Consider the following 23,402-nt stretch of genomic DNA (forward strand, 5'->3'; position numbering starts at 1 on the left):
CATCTGCAATTTATAGAACATGACGACTTTCCTGCCAAATCAATGAATACAGAGAACTATGAGTGATAAATTTAAGAAAAAGAGTGCGAAAGAGACTAATTACAGCTTCTCATTACCATTTCTCTTGCCGTGTGAATTGAGGAGTTCAATGTTGTAAACTTCTAAACTTCTTTCACTACCATTCTAAGTCAAAATCAAAGTCCACTCTCTGCTGTCTGTACTACAAGACTGGTGTAAGATATGGCAACACAGATACTTCATGAAAGATAAGTACATTTTCCACAGAAGCAGAAATGATCCAAATCTTAGATTTTCTCAATCTCAACATGAAATAGACATGCAGAATATTAGAGTTGCAAGTTTTGCTGTTATGCTACCATTTGGATATTCACCTCCTATTATACAAGATCTCCACAATGTCCATAAATGCAACAAGCTATATATATATTCTCAACTGATTTTCAAGCGTCTCTCCATCCTCTGCTGAAGTGATAAAAATTCAGCTTCCACCTTCCTCATGCTTATCTTCTTTTGCTTGATGACTGTCAGCTTATCATAGACGCACCATGGAAAGCTAAGGAAATGTGGCCTGTTCAGACCTTCATTATAGCAGCCCCAGTATTCCGGGTGATAGGTCACATGGTACCAAGCCGACGCTTTGGCATATACTTCATCTTCATTCTCGTTGTGATTGCTCTTCTCGTTAAACCATGACCTTGCTTCTTTCCTCAATGATCTTACAGCCAATCTGATTGCTTCTCCATCCTTGTACTTGGTGAAGGTTTTAGACATCTTCAATATACAGCCACTAAGGATCTCAGCCTCAGTTTTGATACCATAATGATCCATGAGGTTCCCCAGCTTGAAATCATACTCCTCCTTGAACCAGAAAGCTTCATTGACATGGTCTTCGAAGCAACTAACTTCCATGTCACGGTCATAAGTTCGCCTCGCTACCTCCTTTGTGAAATGCTTTGTGCAGCCAGGCTGGAATGTGTTGCCTTTGATTTCTCTGTAGAGCTTCCCAATTACTCCCTTAGATTCATATGTAATTTTGTCAAGTTTCTCCATAAAGTCAGGATATTCCTTTACATGGAGATGAGTTGGGATTTCAGCAGGCACTCCTGTCTTAGGGAAGTCTACTGCAACAGAGAAGAGCTTTGCAAGCTCTATGCATGCCTCACTTTCAGCCCCAAGTGGATCCTTATCAGCAAAGACTGTATGGGCATTTGCAATGATGCCTAGGCTGTCGTTAACTATATAATCTGTGAAGTACTCCACCACTTCCTGCAATCCATTGAGAGAGTTGATATGAATTAGAGAAATGATCATCTGTATTCCTGAATGTGCAGAAAGAGCAACCATGCACCGCAAATTTAGTAAGCAGCTAAGTTACGTTTCAAAATTTGAGCATTTCTATAACCTCTTCTTTTCTGGGTTATGGAAAATACAGTAACATCCTTGCACTCTGGAAACTGAAAACGGCAAGTATATACATAAGATAAGAATCAACCTATTAGCTTCAAGCTAAACGCAAGGCATTTCATATAAAAGGCTGCACCTTGTTTACTTTTTAAAATGCAAAACATATAGACGAGTGACATAATAGTGCAATAATAAGTAAATGTACAGGATATACATATGAAAAGGTGAAGGTAGCTTTTGTGAGGTTGATCTTTGGAATTATTCATACATCAATACTTTATTATAAATTTCCACTGGAAATTGCTTTATCGGTTAACTTAACCGTTATTGCATAGACGAAAGCCCGACGCAATTTTTAGGACATCGAAGAAAATGTAAGCTATGAAATAATTGTTCACTGTCCTTCACTGCAACCAACAGTTCAAGAAGAAAGCTATCTCACATGAAAAAGGTAGGAGATTCATAGATCTTCGGTCACATCAAATGCAAGCTATGAAAAGAAAACTTAAATGATTAAAGGAGTAAAATAGCCCAAGATATTCCGATGACCCTTTTGGTTTACGTTAGAATCGAGACACCAAGTGGTGTGTACAAAACTTCAGCCTTGGTCAACAAGAACTTATGACGATCAGAATAATCAAGCAGATGATTAAAATCCCCTAGTGACCACCATAGAAGTGGCTTAAGAAAAATAGAGCACCATGTTCAGCATCCAAGAAAGTTTTGTGTCGCTACAAACAGCTGGAACTATCAGCAAATCAAGAGAACCAAGCAAAAATGGATCAACTTTTCTATGATAGAGACACTAATACAGGGGAAAGCAGATATTGAATTGTTTGAAGTTTCAATTTCTTTAGACATTACCTCAATTGTAACCTCATGATCTAAGATCTCTGTTGGTGCTGGAGTATAATCCATGGGCGACACCACACGAGGAGGAATAAGTGTTGTATCCCAACTCACAAAGTATATATCTCCATCTAAGTCACTACCTGAGCACTCATTAGGATGGGGTCTGGAATAACATAAAAGAAACAAAAACAAAAATATCAGGAATTTTTTTTCCAGTGTACAAATGCTGAATGGATGAATTTTCAGAAATACAGTAGAACAGCAAGAAAAGATATCAACAGAAGTCTTTGACTACAACATATTGCATCATGAGCTAATAAAGGCTAAAAGAAAAATAGCTACCTAAAAGTTGTGAACTTGTGATTACTTGATATGGCATTACACACAGAACTATAATACCGATATACAAGTGAATTGACAATTTCAGAAAAAATTATATTATGACAGAATTAATTTTTTTTCCTTTAAGGATACATATGCCTTTTCATTACAGTAAATATTTAGCACTTCCTGTGGCTCGTCATGTGCCATGCTTTATGTTCTTTGAAGTCAAGTAACACTCACATGAATGAAAATATTGCACGAAACTTTTAAAAGCATGTCATGCCAATAGAGCTGGAAGCATACAGGCTATTAGCCGGCACACGATATGTCCTTAATCATCAGAAACTTTAACCATACTTAATGATAACACACAGAGAAGTGCATATTTAACATAGATTTTTAGATCTCAGGACACATCATTTTATCATGTAATTCATTCCCATAGCCAAGTAGATTAATATTTTAAAAGAACTGCTAGAATTCAGGTCTATTGCTTACTTTATCATCAAGAACATGCTGGTGAGAGCAACTTTTCCATTTTCAGGATCTTCAGTTTTATAGTATAATGCACTACAGTATAATGCTTTCCATAATCCACAAACATTTATTTGGAAAATAAATTCATCAAGAATAAAACTTAAAAGCAAACAAATCAAAGGATCTCACCTACTCCCCTTTTGTGGAAAAACAACACAGTCAACCATATGGTGAAGATGAGGGACATCTACAGCAAATAAAACTCGAACATCACCAGGATGGAGGCAAGGGTTCTTTGCAACGACAACTTTTCCTTTCACCACAACCATATGGTCATCTGATTTGCTTCCATCAAACATAGATAAACCACTGCTATGGAACTGTTTTTTTCCAGCGTAAGAAACTTGAACAAATACCTGCCCATATTCTAATGTTCGAGTTTCATCCAAACATCCCATCATTGCCCTTCCTTTTGGAAGGAAAATTCTTGACTTAGTTCTCAATTCTAACATCCTTGATGCTCTAAATGTTTGAAGAAGCATTGAGAGAAAAGGTTCACGATCAGGTTTATAGCCGCAAAGTAGCATTTCTCTGAGAATGTTGGTTGTTTCTCCAGGGGACATCAGCTCGACTGCCTCATAAGCCATTTCCGGATCAGTTAATATTCTGTTTAGTTGATTGACAGCTTCTTCTTGCTTCATTTGAAAGACGCTGTCCCTAACTCCCAGAGTTGAAAGAAGACTAATTAACTGACGATTTAGGAAGCATTGCTGATATTTGGTGTATGCAAGGACATCCAGTTTCCTATTTTCTGACTCATACTTGGACATGCTTTTTCGCAATGAAAGCTTCTTTGATGATGTTGGATCAACAGCTACAACACCTTTATAGCCTCCATATCTAATTTGGAAGGCGGATGGGCTTGAACTTTTCAACCCACATTTTATTGAAACTCTTCTTGCAAACTCAGCAGAAATCTTTCCAATACCATCAGAGAATACATACTTTGTTTCATTATATACATCAGGAATGACATCCACCTCATCTCGATCAACAGTTAATGTTTCTGTAGAGGAACTGAAGGACTGGCCAAGCCTAGCTGCATATTTAGCAACATTTCTTATATTGCAGAACTCACCCATCCACTTTCTAATGTCAGTTGCAGTTAAACCACTTCGTGAAGCAAACATCCATGCAGAATTTTCTCGTAGCTGGCTAGATGAGAAGGCAAGAAACTCAAACTTCTTATCTCCAATGGTTATACCATTTTTCAAGATTGACAGTATTCTCATATAAAGAGACGTCCTCCTTACGCCATTTGCAGAACCAGATCGAGGTGATAAATCAGTTGAATGCATTTTCTCACAATCCTCATCAACAAAAGAAACCCGAAGAAAATTATTTATGTCTTTCGAGAAATGTCGTATAACACGATTGGACATGTTAATCTCTGGTCCATAAAAATACACTTTAGAAGGAGTAACTTGCATCCTGTGCACATAAACTAATCCATCATCCAAAGATACTATAGGCGATCTTAGAGGGTACTCGGATTTGGCAAATTTTGAATACTCCTTAGAAAGCCAATTTGCTGGATCCAAGCAGGTTCTCTTGAAATAGTACATCTTTGCTATGGCATTCTCAATATAATTAATAGGTACAGAATATGGACTGACCAAAGAAAAGAATTTGTCATCAAGTGTTGGCCCACTAAGCGTCCCATTCTGAACCATATGATTGATCTTAAATAGTATTTCGTATGGCACCTGAATCAAAGTGAGAGGTTCTACAATAGGGACTAGATCCAAATTGCAAGAGTAGGAAGAACCTCGGTTTAATTCAAAGGAACCTTGAAATACTTCATAGTAAACAAAATATTCACGGATATTTGGAAGATCATAGTTGTATGGCAGCTGCAAGCACAATACAGATGATTGTCCAATGCTACATGATGGAGAGAAATCTGTTGTTCTGAACCACTGATCATCAGAAGAATACTTAAAGTAATTGAACTTAGGATCTTCATGTATAAGACCTGAATTACGTGTAAACAATTCATAAATCTTAGGTGCAGCTTCCACCTGAGTTAGGAAGAAATCTGCAGATTAGTTTGTCTAGAGCATGAAATTGGAGAAAATCAAGTTAGCAAAAAATGGTCCAACAAATGGCAAAGATTTAACAGAATTCTCAAGTGATCTGCATAGATAAAATTAGACATGTAAGATAGTCAATAAGTATCTAAGAAACTATATCAGACACAATATAAGTACATAACTGTAAAATAATATCAAAGAAGGCAAAAGCCAAAAAGTGCTACATAGTTGCTTTACGGAAATACAAGCGGAACTGAGAAAATATCTTCCAAGAGGGAATTGCATGAGTTTCCTTATATATCTGTGTGGAAATACAATATTAATGGTGAACCTAATGTTGCAAATTGGCAATGGTTGGCTCTGAATAAGCTCAGGCCTGATGGCTGCAGAATGTTAGCTTAGCCCAAATATCTGGCCCCATCAAAACCTAACACTATGTTGGAGCTGAACGTAGGCCCTAGATCTTACAATTTATTACAACTTTAGAAAGATACGAGCTGAAAGATGTCAAAAGTTCTGGGCCTGATCAAAACTGTGGGCCAGAAAAAATGAAACTTAGTTTTCCAGGTTCCATCAGGAATTTCATGGTCGCGTAGCCACGTGGCTCATCGATCCAGCACAAACAGAGGAGCATATGGTTGTAGACAAAATATGCACCTTCAAATATAAATCCAAGATCATGAAACTAGACGACTCATTAGTCAGGAGTGACAAAAGATAGCTGCTCAAAGAAAATACATGCCACAACAGTTACTGTGATATTATACATCAAATTATATAATGCAAAAGACCAGAAATTTCTAAGTAAAACCATTATGAATTTAATCTTCTAATCACCAAATATCCCATTTCAATTTTAGTTTCAATAAAATGTGCAGTACTTAATGCATATAAGAGGAAAAAGTACAGAGTGATGTATGTTGCTCTTAAGAACCAAGATAGAACTAGATAGAAAGTAGGCTAAATCAAACACCCGAGGATTTTTCTTTCTGTTCTCCTAGTCATATCTTGATTTTTTATAGTTATAAAGATCTTGAAAGATTCAGAGAGATCTGATAGTCCCCATATCCATGTTGGCCTATAGATATCAGTAATAATAAAAACTAAGGAGGCATTTGTTATCATTATTTGGCACAAGATATATAGTTATATACAGATAAGTAATAAAGAAGAAATGACGTACTCTATAGAAGCAAACCTGAATCTTAAGGAACTGTGAACTTTGAGAAGATGAACGGTGTAGCTCGATTTCCCATATGCTTTCATAAGAAAGTTCAAGCTTGTACTGGGTACTTCCTTTAGATAGGGAAAAGAATATCTTCCTCAAATTAAAGCCAAAGTTAACTTGAACATTGCTTGTACTCCAGAGAACAGATAAACTATTTTTCTGAATTGGGCAGCCAAAGTGAAGGGTTGCATTCTCCAGAACAAACAAAGAATTGTGTGGCTTAGGAACAATTTCACGTTCCATCTCTCGAACCTTCAGATAAGAATCTTGAATCCGTAAGAGGCCCTTCTGGGACAAAGAAGTTATACGTTCCACATGTTCGTTTGTTGAAAACTGAACCACAGCAAATGATTTTGATGTTAATTTAACAACTCTTGGAAGCCTAAGCTTGAGTGCATAGATGGTCCCATTGCCAGTAATCCTCTCCAGAAAGTCCTTCACAAAATCTGCAGTAGCACCTAAAGGGAAACCTGTGATCTGAATAGTCTTACTCGTACCCATTGTTATGATAGCTGGAGAACAAAATGTAAATTTGCTTCATTAGTACTTTGTACTTACAAGTTTAGAATGCATCTAATAAAGAAGCAACTGAAGATTCTTGTTATATATCTAAACCTCCTAGGGTTAACTCATTTTCAGTTTGTATTAACAGTGCAGTTACACAATTAATCATCAGCAGAAACAACTTTAACATTCCAATGAGTCAACATGTGGAGAGAAGAGAAAGAAGAAATTCTCGAAGTCAAGGATCGTGCTTGTTAAAAACCTGATCAGTTATAGGACTTTATACAGAAGAAATAAAACCTATATACGGAAGATCTAACCATCTGTTATTTATCTAATATTGCAAACAAATTGCTGTCAATCACTCCTTTTGAAACAGAAAGTGCTGGTCTCATAATTAGTGAATTAAAAAGCAATTGACATTACATACTCCATCTGCGAAGAGATAGATACTGATGTATGAGTTAGCACAATAAATATTGCACAACTTTGCTATAACTCCTAGATAAGAAGGCAGTCTCATATATAAGAAAATACTAACTACAACGAGATTACTAAAAACAAGTGCTTTAGAAGAGAAAAGAAACAGATTTTAAATCATGAAAATATCTATAAGGAAATTAACTTAGCTTAGGAAAAGGCTTTCTATTTGTATCATATACAAGCTACTAAATAATAAAATTACGGTTAACTCTATTTTACACATGTATTTATTTCTTTACTTATTTATGCTTAAAAAAGTTCAAAACTAATTTCTATATTCATGACTAAAATAAGACTGTTAAATTTTCCGTCCAACTTAACTAAGCGTGTCCAAATTATCAACATATTCTTACAAAATAATTAGGAGAAAAATATTTTTGGTTAACTTTCTCCTTTTGTTCTTCGTAGAGCTAGCGTTTTTGAGATCAGACGTCGTCCTTCCATACGGGAAGAGATATGGGAGAGGCCATGGAGAAGGAAAAGATTTTGTGCATAAGTACAACAAGCTGGGAAAAATATATCCCAAAAAAACACTTAAGCAAACTAAATATATGATTAGGATCAAAACATTAAAACTTAGCTCCAACCATAAGATGCCACCCCTCTGCCATACTAATTTCACAGCTTTCCACCATAAAAAAGACTGTAAATATGACGAAACTAACTAATCCTACCTTTTCGATTAAGCTACATTACCCATGGACAGAAAGAAGCAAATTAAACATCAACAAAGACCCATCGAGGAAACAGAATAAAGAAAATAAATTACCTTATACGCTGCTCTAACCTCTCTCTCACCTCACACCCGAGCGAATCAAAGACACCCAAACTGACGGGAAATCTGCGAAAGAATCTTCTCCTGTCTAAGGAAGACGCGATCGAGGTGCCATATTTATACTCGAGAAGACGAAAAGACGGGGGAGAGCAAGCAAAGCAAGCGCTCCTCACTGTTTGGGAACGGAGTGATAATATAACTTTAGGAGCGAAGAATCTATCGATGAAGTGGGAAGTGGGAAGTGGGGAGCGGGACCCATAATTGTTATTGAGATTTCCAATTTTCTTGCCTTAATTTGATAGTCTCAGCTCACATTAGTTCGTGATACGAGAGAAGAAAAAGAGGATGGGCATGAGTCATTCATTACCTTATAAATACAAGCTTCTCTATCTAAGGCAAACTATGAAATATATTAGCATGGAATGATTCACCGATTCTTCATTCATTCTTACTATTTCTACACTTATCATTATCGACTATTTATTCTGAGGCAATTTTAGATAATATCAAAAGCGCTTGGATTGAGAGAGGAGGAGTACTGAGTGTCATGTTCAATATGATCGATGCGATTAATTTATCGATTAGATGACAGACTTGGGTTCTTTCCTTCTTCGCTAATTAATGGGTATGACTCAAAAAGAGGTCTTGCTGGTCTCCTTTAATTATTGGGTACGACTCAAAAAGAAGTCTTCTTGACTCGTCATATTACAGACATCTAGTTTCTTTAGTTTGGTTGTTTGTGCCCCCCAAGGAGTTTTTTTATTTATTTTTAACCCCAATTATTTTAAGTGTGGTAGAATGTATAAGGTAAGAAGGAGGAAATCGAGTTTTTACTCAGATAATAAGGCTCTCATTTTCTCTAAGAGTGTGAAAGTTCTATCATCAATCATGAGATAGTCGAAGCTGAAAATTGAGAGATATGATTGTTCAGGTGTGGCAACTGTTTTTCTCCGCATAGACTACACCCCAAACTAAATATAAAAAAGTATTTATTAGTGTTTATTCGTTTTTTTAAAAAAATACTAACAAATTTAGCTCATGTGCAAAAAAAAAAAAAAGAGTTAAGATAGACTGAGTTGAATCTATTAATACTTTATTAAAGATTTTGTAGTAAATTACTGATAAGTTCAACAATTTTATATATTAACTACTGATAAGATTAATAATTTATTTCGTTAACTTACACATATAATATTGAATTTGGTAGTATGTCTATTTAAAAATAAAATATTAATTTTATCAATATTTTACTGAAATTTATAATAGGATTTTTTAAGAGGGCCGTTTGGTTAAAACTCGGCCAAGAATGGGAATAAAGCAGGACATCTTTCGGGCTCACGTCCAGTACAACAACCCTATTGATAACTACTGCAGGAGAATGAATAAATAAATATCCCATGAGTGTCTGTAGGCATTGGCACAATAATAAGAGGTTCCCAGAAGATATTGAGTGTTCTCTTCTCCATACTGTTATATGAGCAGTTACCGAGTTCGGTTTAACTCAGTATGGTTTATACACATTAAACCAAAATGAAAAACCGGCAACCACAATAAACAAAAAATATAGGGTGGTCTGATACAATTTCCCATAAATAATATCAAGAAACAAAAGGGGCCTAGATGAACACTGTCAGAAACAAAAAAGTTTTGGATTCCGAACTTTCAACTAAACAGCATACAGATTTATTCGTTCTCTTCCGTATGTCTTGGCCCATGTAGCAGGATTCCTCCGTTCTTTTTCTGGAGCAATTGATCCTACCATTTATGAAAGGACTTCAAAAGCCAAGACTTAATCATTAAGCAAAGAGATTGATTGGTTAATAACCAAACCATGGCTTTTTTAAGGTGATTACTTGAGAACGCACTTGCTTAAGAACGAAGCGCAACACCTGCCAGATCATCAAATTTTGTGGTGGAAAAGATAACTTTGCTGTGCTAATAGGAGCAAGAGAACAAACTCGAGTTATGGAATGATAGAAACTGTAAAGCATAAGAATTTTGAGAACCTTACCTATTAGTGAAGGCTACCAGTTGTTGGTAGGGTGAAGATGCCTCACATAAAACGTTACTAAAAAAAATATCCGGTGAAGTACCTATGCAAGTTTCCAGACGCGTTTATCCAAATCAACATGAAATAAGTAAGTAGCACAATGACTAGAAAGACTGAAGTCTACATTAAATTTATACCAATATAACCAGCCCTTGTGGAATTCAGAGTATCCTGCTGCAGGTGAGATCTTCAATGTAGGGGAGGATCGATGCTGGTCATATATTGAAAAGCAAATGATTCAATTGATATAATGAAATATTACATCCAGCACCAGTTTATTCCTGATATCCAATATTTACATACCACTCCAATCATTACTTGCCTAAGAAAAGCATGTCTGCAGATTAGCAAGCTGAATAACTATCGGAACTACATTGCTCTCCTTCTCCAATGTCGTGGAAGTTGTAGCCAACAACAAAGCCTTTTCTTGAACTCATCTTTTTTGCAACAAGCAGAGAAGATGTTAAGCATGAAAAAGCACCAAAGCTCTTTCGACATTTAATTTGCATATAATTTAATCCAAGAATGTAGTAATGATTGCAGACTGTTTCATGTAGATACCAGAATTGAAGTCCATGAAGCAAATTATAGGAAAGCCATCCTACAAAAAGGTAGCATTATGTGCATTTCCTGTATTCCTGTAATATTGGTATATGTACGTGCACACACGTGTGTGTATCAAATCTGCTTGAAAATCTGAGTCATAATATGTGAATGCGCATCCCTCTACTACTGATCAGTGAACAGAAGGCAACCAACCAGTTCACTCTCTGAAATGGACAGTCAGCCACCCTCTCTTAACTGCACAACACTAAATATATTTCAATGAAGAATCAGCAACTTAGCCAAGTAATGTGGATGGTGCAGGAATCAGGATCAAGGTTCTTGATCAGTCTGAGTTTGTTTTACATGCAGCATGAGGTTTAGAGTCTAGCCCAGATATCTGGCCCCTTTAGAAACTAGCACTATGTTGGAGCTGAACTTATGCCCTATTGTGTGGACACTATTATCCGAGATGTTTACTCTTATAGGCGTAAGAGAGCTACAACCGTAGCTCTCTGGCTTAACGAGAGTTTAGACTAGCATTGCAAAGTATTTTCATTATTTTGTTTACCAGACTATTTTTATCTTTTGCTTATTAGGGCTTCATGGTTAGTTTGGTTTTTTATTTTGCTATGCATATATAAAGACTTGTAGTCCTCTCTTTTAAATTAATGAATATTTTAAAAGTTGACATATTGAGTGTTCTATTGGTCGATCTATTGTCAATGGATTTCGATACCCCTATTGGTGGATTTCTCAAGTTTTGATTACATTTACTGTGTTTCTTTTCAAATTTGCAGTCAAAGAGTTTGTCTTGCATCAACTTTGGTATCATTTCATTCCTTGTGCCAAAACCTCTGATGCTTTACATATGGCAAAATTATATGCTCATATAGTCAAGTTATATGATCTTTTAAAAACTATTATATTTAATCGCATGTTCACTTTATGAGTTACTTTTTAAAAATCTTATGGTACAAGGTTGGCACAAAATTAAAGTTCTCTACAACCTTTCATCTCCAAACGATCGTCAAATTGAGATCAAAAATCATTGTCTTGGAAGACTATCTTGATAGAAGATACATATGTGACCCAATCCTTCTGAGTAACAAGTAGAAAGCCGACTAAGAACACGCTCTCATGACCAACCGAAACTTGAGATGCCATTGGAAGGGACGGCAATCTGTCAAACACCTTGAGGGTGTTTCGGAATTTTCTCACTCAGGCTTGTCATCAAACAGTTGATGAGTGAAAAAATTTCAGCTCTACAAAAAGTTGAAGGCTCAACACAAAGTACTTTTGTTATGGTGGGCACTCACTAATAGTAATGCCACTAAAGTTCTCAACACAAAGAACTTTCATCGAGTAGTTGATAGGCACTTGGTGGTGCTGTTGCTACAGAGTCGATAAAGCGTGCTGCTATTTTGGAGTCGACGAACCTAAGCTACAATGGTGATAGAAGAGAGCAGTGCAGCTAAAATTGATAGGCACTCAATGTTGTTGCTGTGGATTCGATGAAACGGGCTGCTGATGCTGCTGTTGTGGAGTCAATGAAGGGGGGCTGCTATGGTGTTGCTGTTGCTGTGAAGTCGATGAGCAACAATTGAGCTTTAGTGGCAATTGAAGACGGTGATTCTACTGCAATAGTTGAGGAGCCATGCAACCTCAATTGAAACAAGAGCTAGAGACAACTGATGGTTAAGATCTGGGATGTTCGTCGAGACTGAAGTAAAAGCCGCTTGGCCCTTGCTTGAGGCATTCGCCACAGCTCAAATGATGGAAGAGAAACTTAGGGAGCTTTGAATTGCAACAAAAGAGAGCTGGAGCACTACGGAGGTCAGAGGAGTACCTCGGCAAATTGCAACCCCACAACACATGTCAGCAGGTCTGTTGAGGACAATGGGTGAAAGGTCGTTTCCACAGCCACAACCAGAGGTGAAGGGGCCTCCTTGATCCCCCATGAGAAGACTAACACAAGCCCAGTTTAAAAAAAGAAGAGCAAAAAGATTGTGCTTCTATTGTGATAAGAAATTCATCCGTAGGCACAAATGTGCTCGACCGACAGCCATAGTGATAGTATTGGATGAAATTGAAGACGTGGAGGAAGGTGGACCGGCAGACGATAAATCAAGGGACCTTATTGAAGACCAAGAGCATTTAGAGATCAACGAGGAGATTCATGCCGAGATACCCATGCATGCCTACACCAGCATTAATGCGCCAAGAATACTTCGGGTCGACAGCACCATGAAGTACCAAATTATGTGGATCCTCATTAAAGAACTTTTGGATGAACTTTCAGGGGCCTCCTACTTTAGTAAGTTGGACTTGCATGCCAACTACCATTAAATCCGAGTAAGACGAGGACGTGCACAAAACTACTTTTACACACATGACATTATGAGTTCAAATTCATGTCATTTGGACTCACTAATGCCCTCGCCACCTTTCAAGGACTAATAAACGATGTCTTTACAACATTATTGATGCGGTACATGCTAGTCTTCTTTGATGATATATTTAAAGCAGAACTGAGTAGGACTGAGATCACAAAGACAAAGGTAAATAAATTAACGTCAATATGGATTGCATCATGAAGAGAATCTTTAAGATCTTATATTGGGGATTTGAACAAAATGATCAGATCAACATTAAAATAATATGATTTAGATTACTTTCAAGAGGTGCAATTATAGTCATATGCCTAAGACCAAGAATAACAACACAAGGAAAAAAAACCTGAGAATTAACTAAGCATGTCAAGATATAATCAAAAGAGAATCATGATTGGACAAGAGACAATATTTTGACGAGTACCAACAACAATCATAAAAATGAAAGGCAAGAGAGGAATTCTAGTACAAATTAAGTCAAAATATGGAGGGAATCAGGATTACAAAAGAGTCGAGGTGAGTTAATAAATAAAGTTATCAGTCCACCAGAAGTCAAGATATAATAAAGAAGATCAGAGATGAAACTGCAATTGAACTACGCCCTACTAGACTACTATGGACTTCACGTTTCGATAGGAAACAATACTTAGATCAAGCTCAAAAGAGTGCACTGAGATTAAATAAGGAAACAAAGAAAGAATTGTTTTATGATTAGGTAAAATCGGGATTATAACAGAGTTGAGGTGAGCTTAAGACTTTAAGGTATATGATAAGTAAAAGATTAAGAGCAATATGATGAATATGGGATTGATAGTCCCTTCGCTACAGAATTTGCCTCTCTCTCTCTCTCTCTCTCAAATTTTGTCCATTTAATTTCTTTATGACTCTATTCATAGAGTGATGCCTTGCACTAAGACAAAATTAATACTATATTGGCTGCTGCTCCAAAATGATATAGAATAAGCTTCAAATTTCTCATTTTCAGCACTATCATTAGCTCCTCCAAGGTTCCAAATGTCCCAATATCATTTCCTTTGATATTCTGTCTTGGAACTATAAGGCTTGACAAAGAGTTTACAGGTTTTAACCAGACATAACAAGCTAACCTCCACAGAAGATGTGAAGGCACTAATAGGGGAACAGATATTATTTTGTTAATGCACTCAGTCTCCTACAAAGTATGTAGAATCATCTTCCTCAGTTCCCTCTGATCCTTAATGCATATAACTATATGCATTATTGCTTAGATTAGGTAAAATTCACAGAATAATCATGCTAGGAACAGAATCATTGAGACTTTTTAAAACCTACCTGTAAAGCCCTTAACCCAAAAAGATCCAAGTCTCTAATATCTTCAAAATATGATGAAGTTTAGAATTATTCATATTGATCATTCAATATCTACAATAAGAATCTGTTCATTAACAGGACTTCTAGGTTCTAAACTTCTAGTCCTATCTCGATACTAAGACAAATCACTACGACAGGATTGACATAATCACATTAATCACAAGTAGCCATCATGATACAAGAATCCTTCACTTAATTATGTGCTTCCTAACATCAAGATTCCTCAAAGTCTATTGCACAAGGTTGCAGAATTTTGATAGCTTTACATAATGTAGTAGCAAACTCAAGACTTCCCACAGAATCCAAAATATCATGAACTAAATAATAACCTCACAAAAACTTTGTAGGTGATTCATTTCAGTCAAGTGACAAATTCTAGCAAATTAAAAGTGATCATTTTAATTGGAATGTCTACCATATACAATCTTGTCTAGTAGTCATGACCCATATTCTACTAGTATCTAACGGCAATTGGAAGATCATTATCCATAACTTTACTAGCATTCCAATGGTTGTAATCATGTTTACTCCATAAATCAGTGGATCATTTATCAATTATTATGCTTTATCTTGCACTAAAGCAAACTTAATGCTACTTTTCACTCCAGCACCAAAAAAACATTGGAACAGCTTCATATTAGTCATTTGCTTCAGCACTATAATTAGCTCCTCAAATCTCACAGCATCCTTTCCTTTGATCTTCTTCATGAAACTTAAAAACTTGAGGAGAAAATTTCTGCCAGATACAACAAGCCAAACGGCAGAGTCAATCTTCTTCTAGAAGAAGTAAAGAAACTTCATAGAGGAACAAGTATAATTTTGCCTATGTGCTCTCCAACCAAGTATGTAAAATCTTTGTACTCTGTCCCTCACAATCACCAAAAGAAATCAAAATCCAGCATTGCATCACCAGACATTAGATAGAAGCATATAATTATATCTTATAGGCTTTATCAATTTAAAAAAAAATTAAGAACCATCACCGATTATAAGATAGAATCTAACATATCTTGACAACTACAAGAACCCATAATCCAACTTGCCACTATAAGATTTTAACCTATAATTTAACAAATTTCAGTATCCATCATCTCTTCCAATATAAGATCTTAACCTAGAGATCATATGAGCATCGACAAACTTCAAGTTCCCATCTCACTCATTTTGTCATCCACTATAACATCTTAACCTAAAAATAGTATCAAACTGACCAACTTGAAGAACGCATCAGTTAAATCCCTAACGGAGAATCTTTCAATAACATATAAAAGATTAGCAGGAATCCTTGAACGAACCATGTCAACACAAATCATATTAACTTGGCGCCTTCAACAACGGTTCACACAAATAACACAAAGCCGTGCAGTGATAAAGAAAAAGGATAACGAAGATATATTAGACGTATGCACTCAAATCTTTACCTAATAACTAGATTGAACAAAACAAATCGAGAACTGACCTGGAGGGATTTGCGAGGTTTGTTGAATAAACCTTGAACAGATCGGACTCACCTGAGGAGGGATTTCGGAAATTTCTTCTGCCCAAAGCGATCCTCAACAAATCGGACTCAGCTGCAGGGATCTCTGTTGCTTCTGAGCCTTCTCTCCAATCCCTTCTTCCTTGCCCGTTCTCTCTTCTCTCTCCCGCTCTTCGATCGAAAATTTTCGCCAGCTAAACCCTATATTTATAGAGAGATGACCGTTGGAGAAACGAGCGCTTAGGCGACGTTACGTCCGTGTGATGTGTCCAAGTTGAGGGGCAGAAATGTAAATTCGAAAGCTTCTTTTTGCGCCTTCATATTTTATGATTGTTTAAGAAAACTTAACACTATTTAACGAGTGTTTGACCAAACTAGCCCTCCCAACTATTTTTTTACACGTCTAATATAATTTAACACTTAATTAAGAAACTAGGTGAATTATAAAATCGCTAACTAAACTTGTGATTTCTAAATATAAATTAGTAAATTACTGACTAGGTTAGATGAAAATTTAAAAATAGCTAAAAAATTGCTAAGTGTAAGAAAAAGGATTTCCTTATAACTTATTTTTCGATCAGCAACTTCTAAATATAAATCGGTAATTATATTCAATAATTTATACGAAAAAATTTCTCCTGTACTTAGCAATTTCATTAAGCGTTTTTAAATTTTTCATATAAATTATTGAACTAGTAGCCAAAATTTAGAAATTATTTTTTCAGTCCACAATATTTTTAACTTACATAGTCTTATATTTAAGTTTTAAAATTAATTAGACATGTCATAAAAGGATTTGGAAGAATTAAAATAGTTTTAAAAAAACTCGTCATTTAACTCAAATCAACTTCTTAGTGCTAGAGATACAACATCTGAATTTGAATTTGATGATTAAATGGGAAGCATACTCATCATCTCTCATTGGTACACTTCCACCCAGAGTACGAAGTAAAAAAAGTTTTGGCTGTGTTACACCTTCGCCCATTACTTATTTATCTGTTCTTCCCCGTTTTCCCCTCATCTGGAATAATGGAATCCTTGCCTAGGTTTCGATAGCCTAACTATGCTCTATTGCAGGAGATGTCGAGGTTGTTGTGGTTCCTGAAGCTCTACTTTCTATAAAGGATACGAACATTTTGAAAGACAGTACAGTCTCCCTTGGTCTGCTAAAGACAGTACAGTATACGGAGCAATGTATACTCATGACAACTAAGTTACAAAATATTCCTATCCCAAGAAAACAAAATCCTTGACTAATAATCTGCTTAACCGAGGTAACTATCATACAAATAATTTAATTTATTTATTGGAAACTCGTGGAAATTACCATTCAACTAAGTAAATTGCTAAAGTTATCAAGAAATGCAGTATAGAGAAGTCCACGAGTATCTGGACCTGATAAAGCACCGTAAAACATAAGCAACAATAGCCAAGTATAATGGAATTATATTCTCACGCAAGGAATACTGAATACATGAACTACAGATATCATTTAACTCAAATGACAAATTCTAGATTTCACATCAACTTAATTAAGATGATAATTTTCACCTCGGCTCTGCTAAAGTTGAAAAAAGAAAAACACGAGCAAAATAAACAAATATCATGAGTAATTCTACATTAGAAGGGTATTCACAATCCCATAAATAAGAAAGTCACCACAACCACACTAGCTAGAACTTACAGAGAGGAATGGAGGATCCTCCCAACCAATACAACAATACAAAGCTTTGCTCTTATCAGGAGGGAAAACATTTACGGAAAGGTTAGATCGACTTCAGCATCACACAACTTGATTACAGTAGAAATTTTGTCAGATTCGTACTGACTCTTCCACTAAAGTTTTCTTCCTCATTTTGATTACAGCAGGGGCATATCTGCATTATAATCTTTAAAACTAAAAAGATTAAAAAAATAAGACAAATTACAGATAAAAGTGAGAAATGAAGTCATTCAAGAATAGCATGCAGCTCCCCAGTTTGAGTACTTGTCATTGAAGGTTGCGCATAGATCCACTTCGCTGCACATTTCTGCAGACAATACAGCAGGTTAAAGATATTGAGAGCAAAAATATGTTCATCAAATTTATGTATAAAAGTTGAAGTTGCAGAAACTAATTCAGTTTAACTGTTTAAGAGACTATGCAATGAGCTAGTTCCTTTTATTGTAAATTGTCAAATATTTGAACCAACGCATAACTAAAAGAACTAAAAAGACACTAAACTGAACAGATTGCACAGGCATAAACTAAGGGTATCTGGCAAATTTAGCTACATAGTTAAACTGATTGTAGTTCATATCTTACTCAAAAGAAGAAAAGAAAAGGAAAAAAAAAAGAAGAAGATTGCAGTTCACATGAAATAATCATGGTATTCTTCACAAGGAGTGACAGTTTGTTCTCATTACTGAAGAATGAGAAGATGGTAAGTTGGCAACTTGCTTGTACAGTAGTCTCCTGTTGAATAGAAGCTTCAGATGGACCTATCTACGATTCCATTGATGCTGTTGAATGGAGAAAAAGTGAGGTCATCTATTCTTGTCCCTGGGGTATTTTGGTTGGGGTGTTCTGATATGAACAGCACAAAAAATGTGATAAGGTTAACCATATTCTCTTTTTAGGAGTACTATCGGCAGTCCTCACTTGTTACTCGAAGGCTACAGGATGGCGGGGAATAGTTCGAGCATTGTAACTCTAATGTCTGGATATTCATGCCCAACATAAGAAAGAAAAGATATATTGTGAAGCATTGAGAATTGCATATCAGTTGCCCACCAAAAAGATTTACATGTCGAGAGCATATAAATGATTCATTAAGCATACCTCCCAGGTAGCAGCTGAGAAGTATTTATTGGACCCTTTGAACTACCAAGCCGCTTAGCCCTGCTGTCCTGATCCTTCTCGACACGCATAGCAGCAACCTCTTTCTCCATGACAGCGACCTCCCTCCTCATTTTTTTAGCCTCCACTTCCATTGCTTTTGTCAGAGTATCTACTTTTTTTGCTAACATCTGAAATTGGAAAGAGAGAACCAAGATTTTAAAAGGCATTGCAAGGATTAACAGGTCATGCATACTAAAAAGTTTATTATCTACCTCAATTGCATCATCCTTGTCCTTCAAGCTTTGGTCTTTCTCATGACAAGCTTTTCTCAAAGTTATTACTTCCTTCTGCAACAAATCATACAATAACCCAGAGACAGAATCACTTGAATCGTTATTACTGGAATCATTAGGTTTATCATCTGGATTTTCTTTCCAATTATCATTTCTCTGACTGTCTGCAGTACCATCCATCGATCTGTTGAGTAAGTGACCTAGTCCATTTCCAAGAACTTTGCCCCTGTCTACTGACCTAGTACCACCATCAAATGACCTGGAAGTTCCTTTTGCATGTTTGAGTACCATGCTGCTGCCAGAAGAAAGAGAGGATTTCAACTGAAAAGATGGCGATCTCCTAGTCAAAACACCATTGGAAGTTAACTTTGAAATATTCTCAGATCCACCCAATGATAGGCGACGGGAAGGGCCATTGGTTAAACTTTTCCCTTCTACACTAGTGCGGTTGAAACTTGTTGAGGGCGTTCTCAAACCCTCTTCTATTACTTTAAGGCGCAACTGAAACTTCTCCTGAGGAATGAAAAGGTAAATTTTTAACATTCATTTTACTATAACTAGACACCAAAATATTGCACTTTAAATGGTACAAATGTGAAGCTTTACTTTTAGCTGAGATTCAGATCTTGCGGTTCGTTCTGCTATAGAAAGCTTATCTCGAAGTTGCTGCATCTCTCCCTGTAGTACAAATGTTGCATGATGAAAGAAGTAATTTTACCTTAGAATAAATTATATTTGGATGGAACTAAAGAAGAAGTTTAACTAAAGACTGAAACTTTGTCACGTTTGACTTGGAAAAAGATGTTCAAGCTTTGCAAAAGGTAATGTCAACAAATTAAACAAGTACTGGTATTATTGCTTCTTTGCAAAAGGTAATGTCAAAGTAAACAAGTACTGGTATTACTGCTTACTTGCATGAACCTTCGCTCCTCAAGCCACTGTCTGACAGGCATCACTTTATCATTAGCATCTTTCCATTCATTTGCAACTACGACAGCAACCCTATTTGCTGTCACTTTTGCACGGGCAAGTTCCCGATCAAGTGTTTTTCTCTCTTCCTACCAAAACAATGGCCATATGCAAGAAGGAATAAGTAGTGATCCATGAAAAAACGAAAGTGCAACAAAGGATCAAAAATTTTTAAAGACATTTAAAAAACAGGATACTAGTATACAACAAGGAAGATATGTACATTCATCTCCTGAACTTTGCGCTGGTAATCTCTGACAGCATTGGCAGCTGCACCACCAGCAAGCACAGCCTCTTCTAGCTCCCTCACAGTCTGGCTAAGCTTTTCAACCTCTGCAACCTTTTGGCGATGCAATCTGTCCAAGATCTTGTTTTCCTCCTGCAAAAGTTAAAGATGAAATAACAAATGCTCGAGTGACACAATTTCTACACGGGAAATTTCCCAGATTACGATATATTAATAAATGTTCCCTACTACCTGACAGATCTCAATTTGCTTCATCAACTCTTGGTTCTTGTTTTGTAGATCATCCACCATAGAAGCTTTTACTAAGGCAATTTCTACTGTTCTTTCTGCATCGAGTAGAGCTGCTTCCTTTGATTTGGTTAGACGATCTAATGCCCTATTGTCATCCTGCAGCTTCGCAATCTGCACAAAAGCTAGGTTTGTACAATCTGCTTGTATCCGTAGTGAAAAAAAATAATGCACATAAAACGAGTAATGGTTCAACCTCACATTGTACAGATAATACCGATCCTTTCACTATTTTGGAAAAATAGTTCATAAACAGACTCAGCTAAGCTTCCCTAATCCACAGTTATATTTCCCTCTTAATACAGACATCAAAGGAGCCACATGAGAACTCACAAGGTAGGAATTTGGCATTACAAACAGCAAGTGAAAGTTGTGCAGCTATAGTTAGAGCAACAAGTAAAGGAAAGCAATAACAGGAAATCATACTTCCATAAATATGAGTGGTTTTTTTATGTAATTAAGAAGTAAGAATTCTTTTTTCCAAATAGCAGTGGTATATTGGCATATTCCATCAGAATGTGTCAATTTTCAAGAACCTAAGGGATTGTTGAGATAAGAAAGAATAAGAAAGAGGACCATGGCGCATATTACCTCCTGGCGTGCAAGCTTTAGCTCTGCCTCCAGTGGTGCAAGAATGGCTTCAATTGGAGGCATATCATCATCCTTTTGAGCTGCATGAACTCTTCTAAGTGTAGCTTCTGCTGCAAACTGAGCAGCCATGGAGGCCTTCTTCTCATCATTGATCTTCTTGATTTCTAGATTCTGTAAAATTTAGTCGTCTATCAAAAACTCTTTCCTATTTTGAAATAGAAATTAAGAGTTGGCATGAGATGAGGTTTAACATAGATACTTTGCTTTCTAGAAGGGATTCTGTTAGCTTCAGTTTCTCTTCCAACTTTTCCAATTCTTCCGTAAGCTGACAAGAAAAGAGAATACATTGTTTCAACGAATAAAGAACAACTCGGATTTTATCAGTTTCCTACTGGTAAATAGCAACACGAATCCAAGTTATATAAAAATCAAACCATTTGACACCGGAGAACTAGGCAGAGATTAGAAAACAAAGAAAAGGAAAAAAGATTCAAATCCACGGAATGAATAGTAGTAAGTGATTGGTAAGAGAAAACGAAGTTACAACTTTAAAAAAATAAAATGTTGATTAAATTTCAAGATTACCTCTTCAACAGCCTTCTCTCTCGCACGCTCCGACAGCCTCAGCGCCTTGATTTCTGCTTGCGCCTCTCCCAATTCCCGTTCTTTATCTGATGCATGGAGATTAATGAAGAGTAAAAATAAGGAAAAATGAAACAAAAAAAAAAAAATTCCAAGAACTTCTAGTGCACGAAGATAACACAGGAAGCAAGAGAAATCCGCGAGAACGAAACCACATTCCCACCTCTGACTTCGTTCTCGAGCCGATTAAGCTCAACCTTGACCGGATCCGAACCGTGCAACAAATTGATGAACTCGTCCGCATCCAAGCTCGGTCGGATCGACCCTCTTCTCCTTGGTCCCGCCTTCCCCTCCCCCTTGAACGATGCCGACACCGTCAGTGCCGCCGGGGCCGCATTTCCACCACCAGACTCGTCGAGGCTCGGATCCGCCATTCCCGATCTAACCTCCCGTCAAATCCAGCATCCAAATCCAAAGAGATTTCCGAATCAAAAAAAAAAAAACTCGTAATCCCTCCTCTGCTCCTCCGATTAGAGCCGCTTAGGTCTTCTAAGCTTTCGATTCGTCGATCAAATGAAAAAAAAAATGGAAAGAGAAAAAACTTTGCCCTACTCTCTCTCTCTCTCTCTCTCTCTCTCTCTCTCTAGCTTTCTCTCTCGTGTCGTTGTCTTCTTCCTGACAGTGCTCTAAAATTTGGAGAAGGGGTTCAAATTTTTAATATTAACTTAGCTAAGATATGCGATTAGTTTATTGTTAAAATTAAGTTGGAGTACCAGGAGGAGGAAGCCAAGAAGAGTAGTGAGGAGGAAGCGAAGAAGAGCAGTGTTTAAGTGGGATAGATAGACAAAGCCAACCCTTCTTATATACGACTCATTTAAGTTTTACTCAAATTTAGCTCATATACTAACGCTAAATAATTACTTCAAATTAAACTTCTCATCAAGCAGTTAAGTCAACCTCTAACATTATTTAAAATTAGAATCAAACCTTACAGCCTATTTATTTCCTTGATCATGTGGGAGGTAGAGTTGATCTGTTAACAGTGTAGTCTTCTATATACCGTTACGCTGTATCACGTCAGGGAAAGTCTGGTGAGGTTAACTCGTGCAGCAAGCAGGCTTTTTGGCTAGTAGAATTTTGACATCTGTCTCGTTGAACGTTTCTCCTCCTCATCAATTTTGATGTTTGCACTGGTGTCTCCAGATAAAGATCTATATATTCTTCTTCCCTATTTGTCTGATATATGAAAACAACGACAAATATGTACTGGTAAATGGAAATTGATACTACAAAGCAAACATAAAGGTGAAGCCAATAATAAGATGCTTGAATTATACGTTAAATGGAGATCATCACACACGTAGTGAAATGGGAAGGAGGAAGAATTTCATTAGTAGATCTTTTGAGATATGAATAGTAATGCAGTTGGATCCTATCTACCATCTGCCTCGCATAATAGCTGCATCTCTGCAGTAAATAAGTGAGTTAAAGGCACTGGCCCTCTCTGCAACTGCTGACACATTGGAATCATCATCTGAGATGACTCTTCACATGCCTAACGGTTTTTCAAAGATGGCAAAAGGATTCAAAGGCTGAGATGATGCGTCATGTATGCATTCAGAGAGGGAGAGGGTCCA

General features: G+C 36.6%; 2 protein-coding genes and 1 long non-coding RNA gene across 7 annotated transcripts; all 3 read right to left on the reverse strand.

The window, feature by feature from the left end:
* Positions 1-294: 294 nt before the first annotated feature.
* On the reverse strand, positions 295-8,393 carry LOC140759989 (probable RNA-dependent RNA polymerase 1). The gene is made up of 5 exons (XM_073096740.1): positions 8,156-8,393; positions 6,370-6,911; positions 3,268-5,159; positions 2,290-2,440; positions 295-1,287 (listed from the first exon to the last, which is right to left on the reverse strand). Exons 2-5 carry the CDS (start codon positions 6,898-6,900, stop codon positions 451-453), a joined length of 3,411 nt encoding a protein of 1,136 aa, XP_072952841.1. The 5' UTR covers positions 6,901-6,911; positions 8,156-8,393; the 3' UTR covers positions 295-450.
* Positions 8,394-9,601: 1,208 nt separating this feature from the next.
* LOC140759911 (uncharacterized) lies at positions 9,602-16,135 on the reverse strand. 5 transcript variants are annotated; one of them, XR_012104289.1, is made up of 5 exons: positions 16,009-16,135; positions 10,515-10,648; positions 10,349-10,422; positions 10,173-10,254; positions 9,602-10,096 (listed from the first exon to the last, which is right to left on the reverse strand). It is a non-coding gene; the product is annotated as an uncharacterized lncRNA (long non-coding RNA). The 5 variants fall into 5 exon arrangements; XR_012104290.1 differs by having other exon boundaries at positions 15,957-16,125; XR_012104292.1 differs by having other exon boundaries at positions 9,602-10,050; positions 10,515-16,125.
* A 1,382-nt stretch (positions 16,136-17,517) lies between these two features.
* Positions 17,518-22,554, reverse strand: LOC140760640 (microtubule-associated protein 70-2-like). The gene is made up of 11 exons (XM_073097681.1): positions 21,989-22,554; positions 21,769-21,854; positions 21,443-21,508; positions 21,184-21,354; positions 20,536-20,706; positions 20,281-20,436; positions 20,000-20,146; positions 19,695-19,766; positions 19,068-19,601; positions 18,796-18,983; positions 17,518-18,004 (listed from the first exon to the last, which is right to left on the reverse strand). The coding sequence occupies exons 1-11, from the start codon at positions 22,197-22,199 to the stop codon at positions 17,965-17,967; spliced, it is 1,842 nt and encodes a 613-aa protein (XP_072953782.1). The 5' UTR covers positions 22,200-22,554; the 3' UTR covers positions 17,518-17,964.
* Between the last annotated feature and the right edge of the window lie 848 nt (positions 22,555-23,402).

The sequence above is a fragment of the Typha angustifolia genome, chromosome 5 (assembly GCF_048772165.1).
Source record: "Typha angustifolia cultivar Huaian chromosome 5, ASM4877216v1, whole genome shotgun sequence".
NCBI classification, from domain to species: domain Eukaryota; kingdom Viridiplantae; phylum Streptophyta; class Magnoliopsida; order Poales; family Typhaceae; genus Typha; species Typha angustifolia.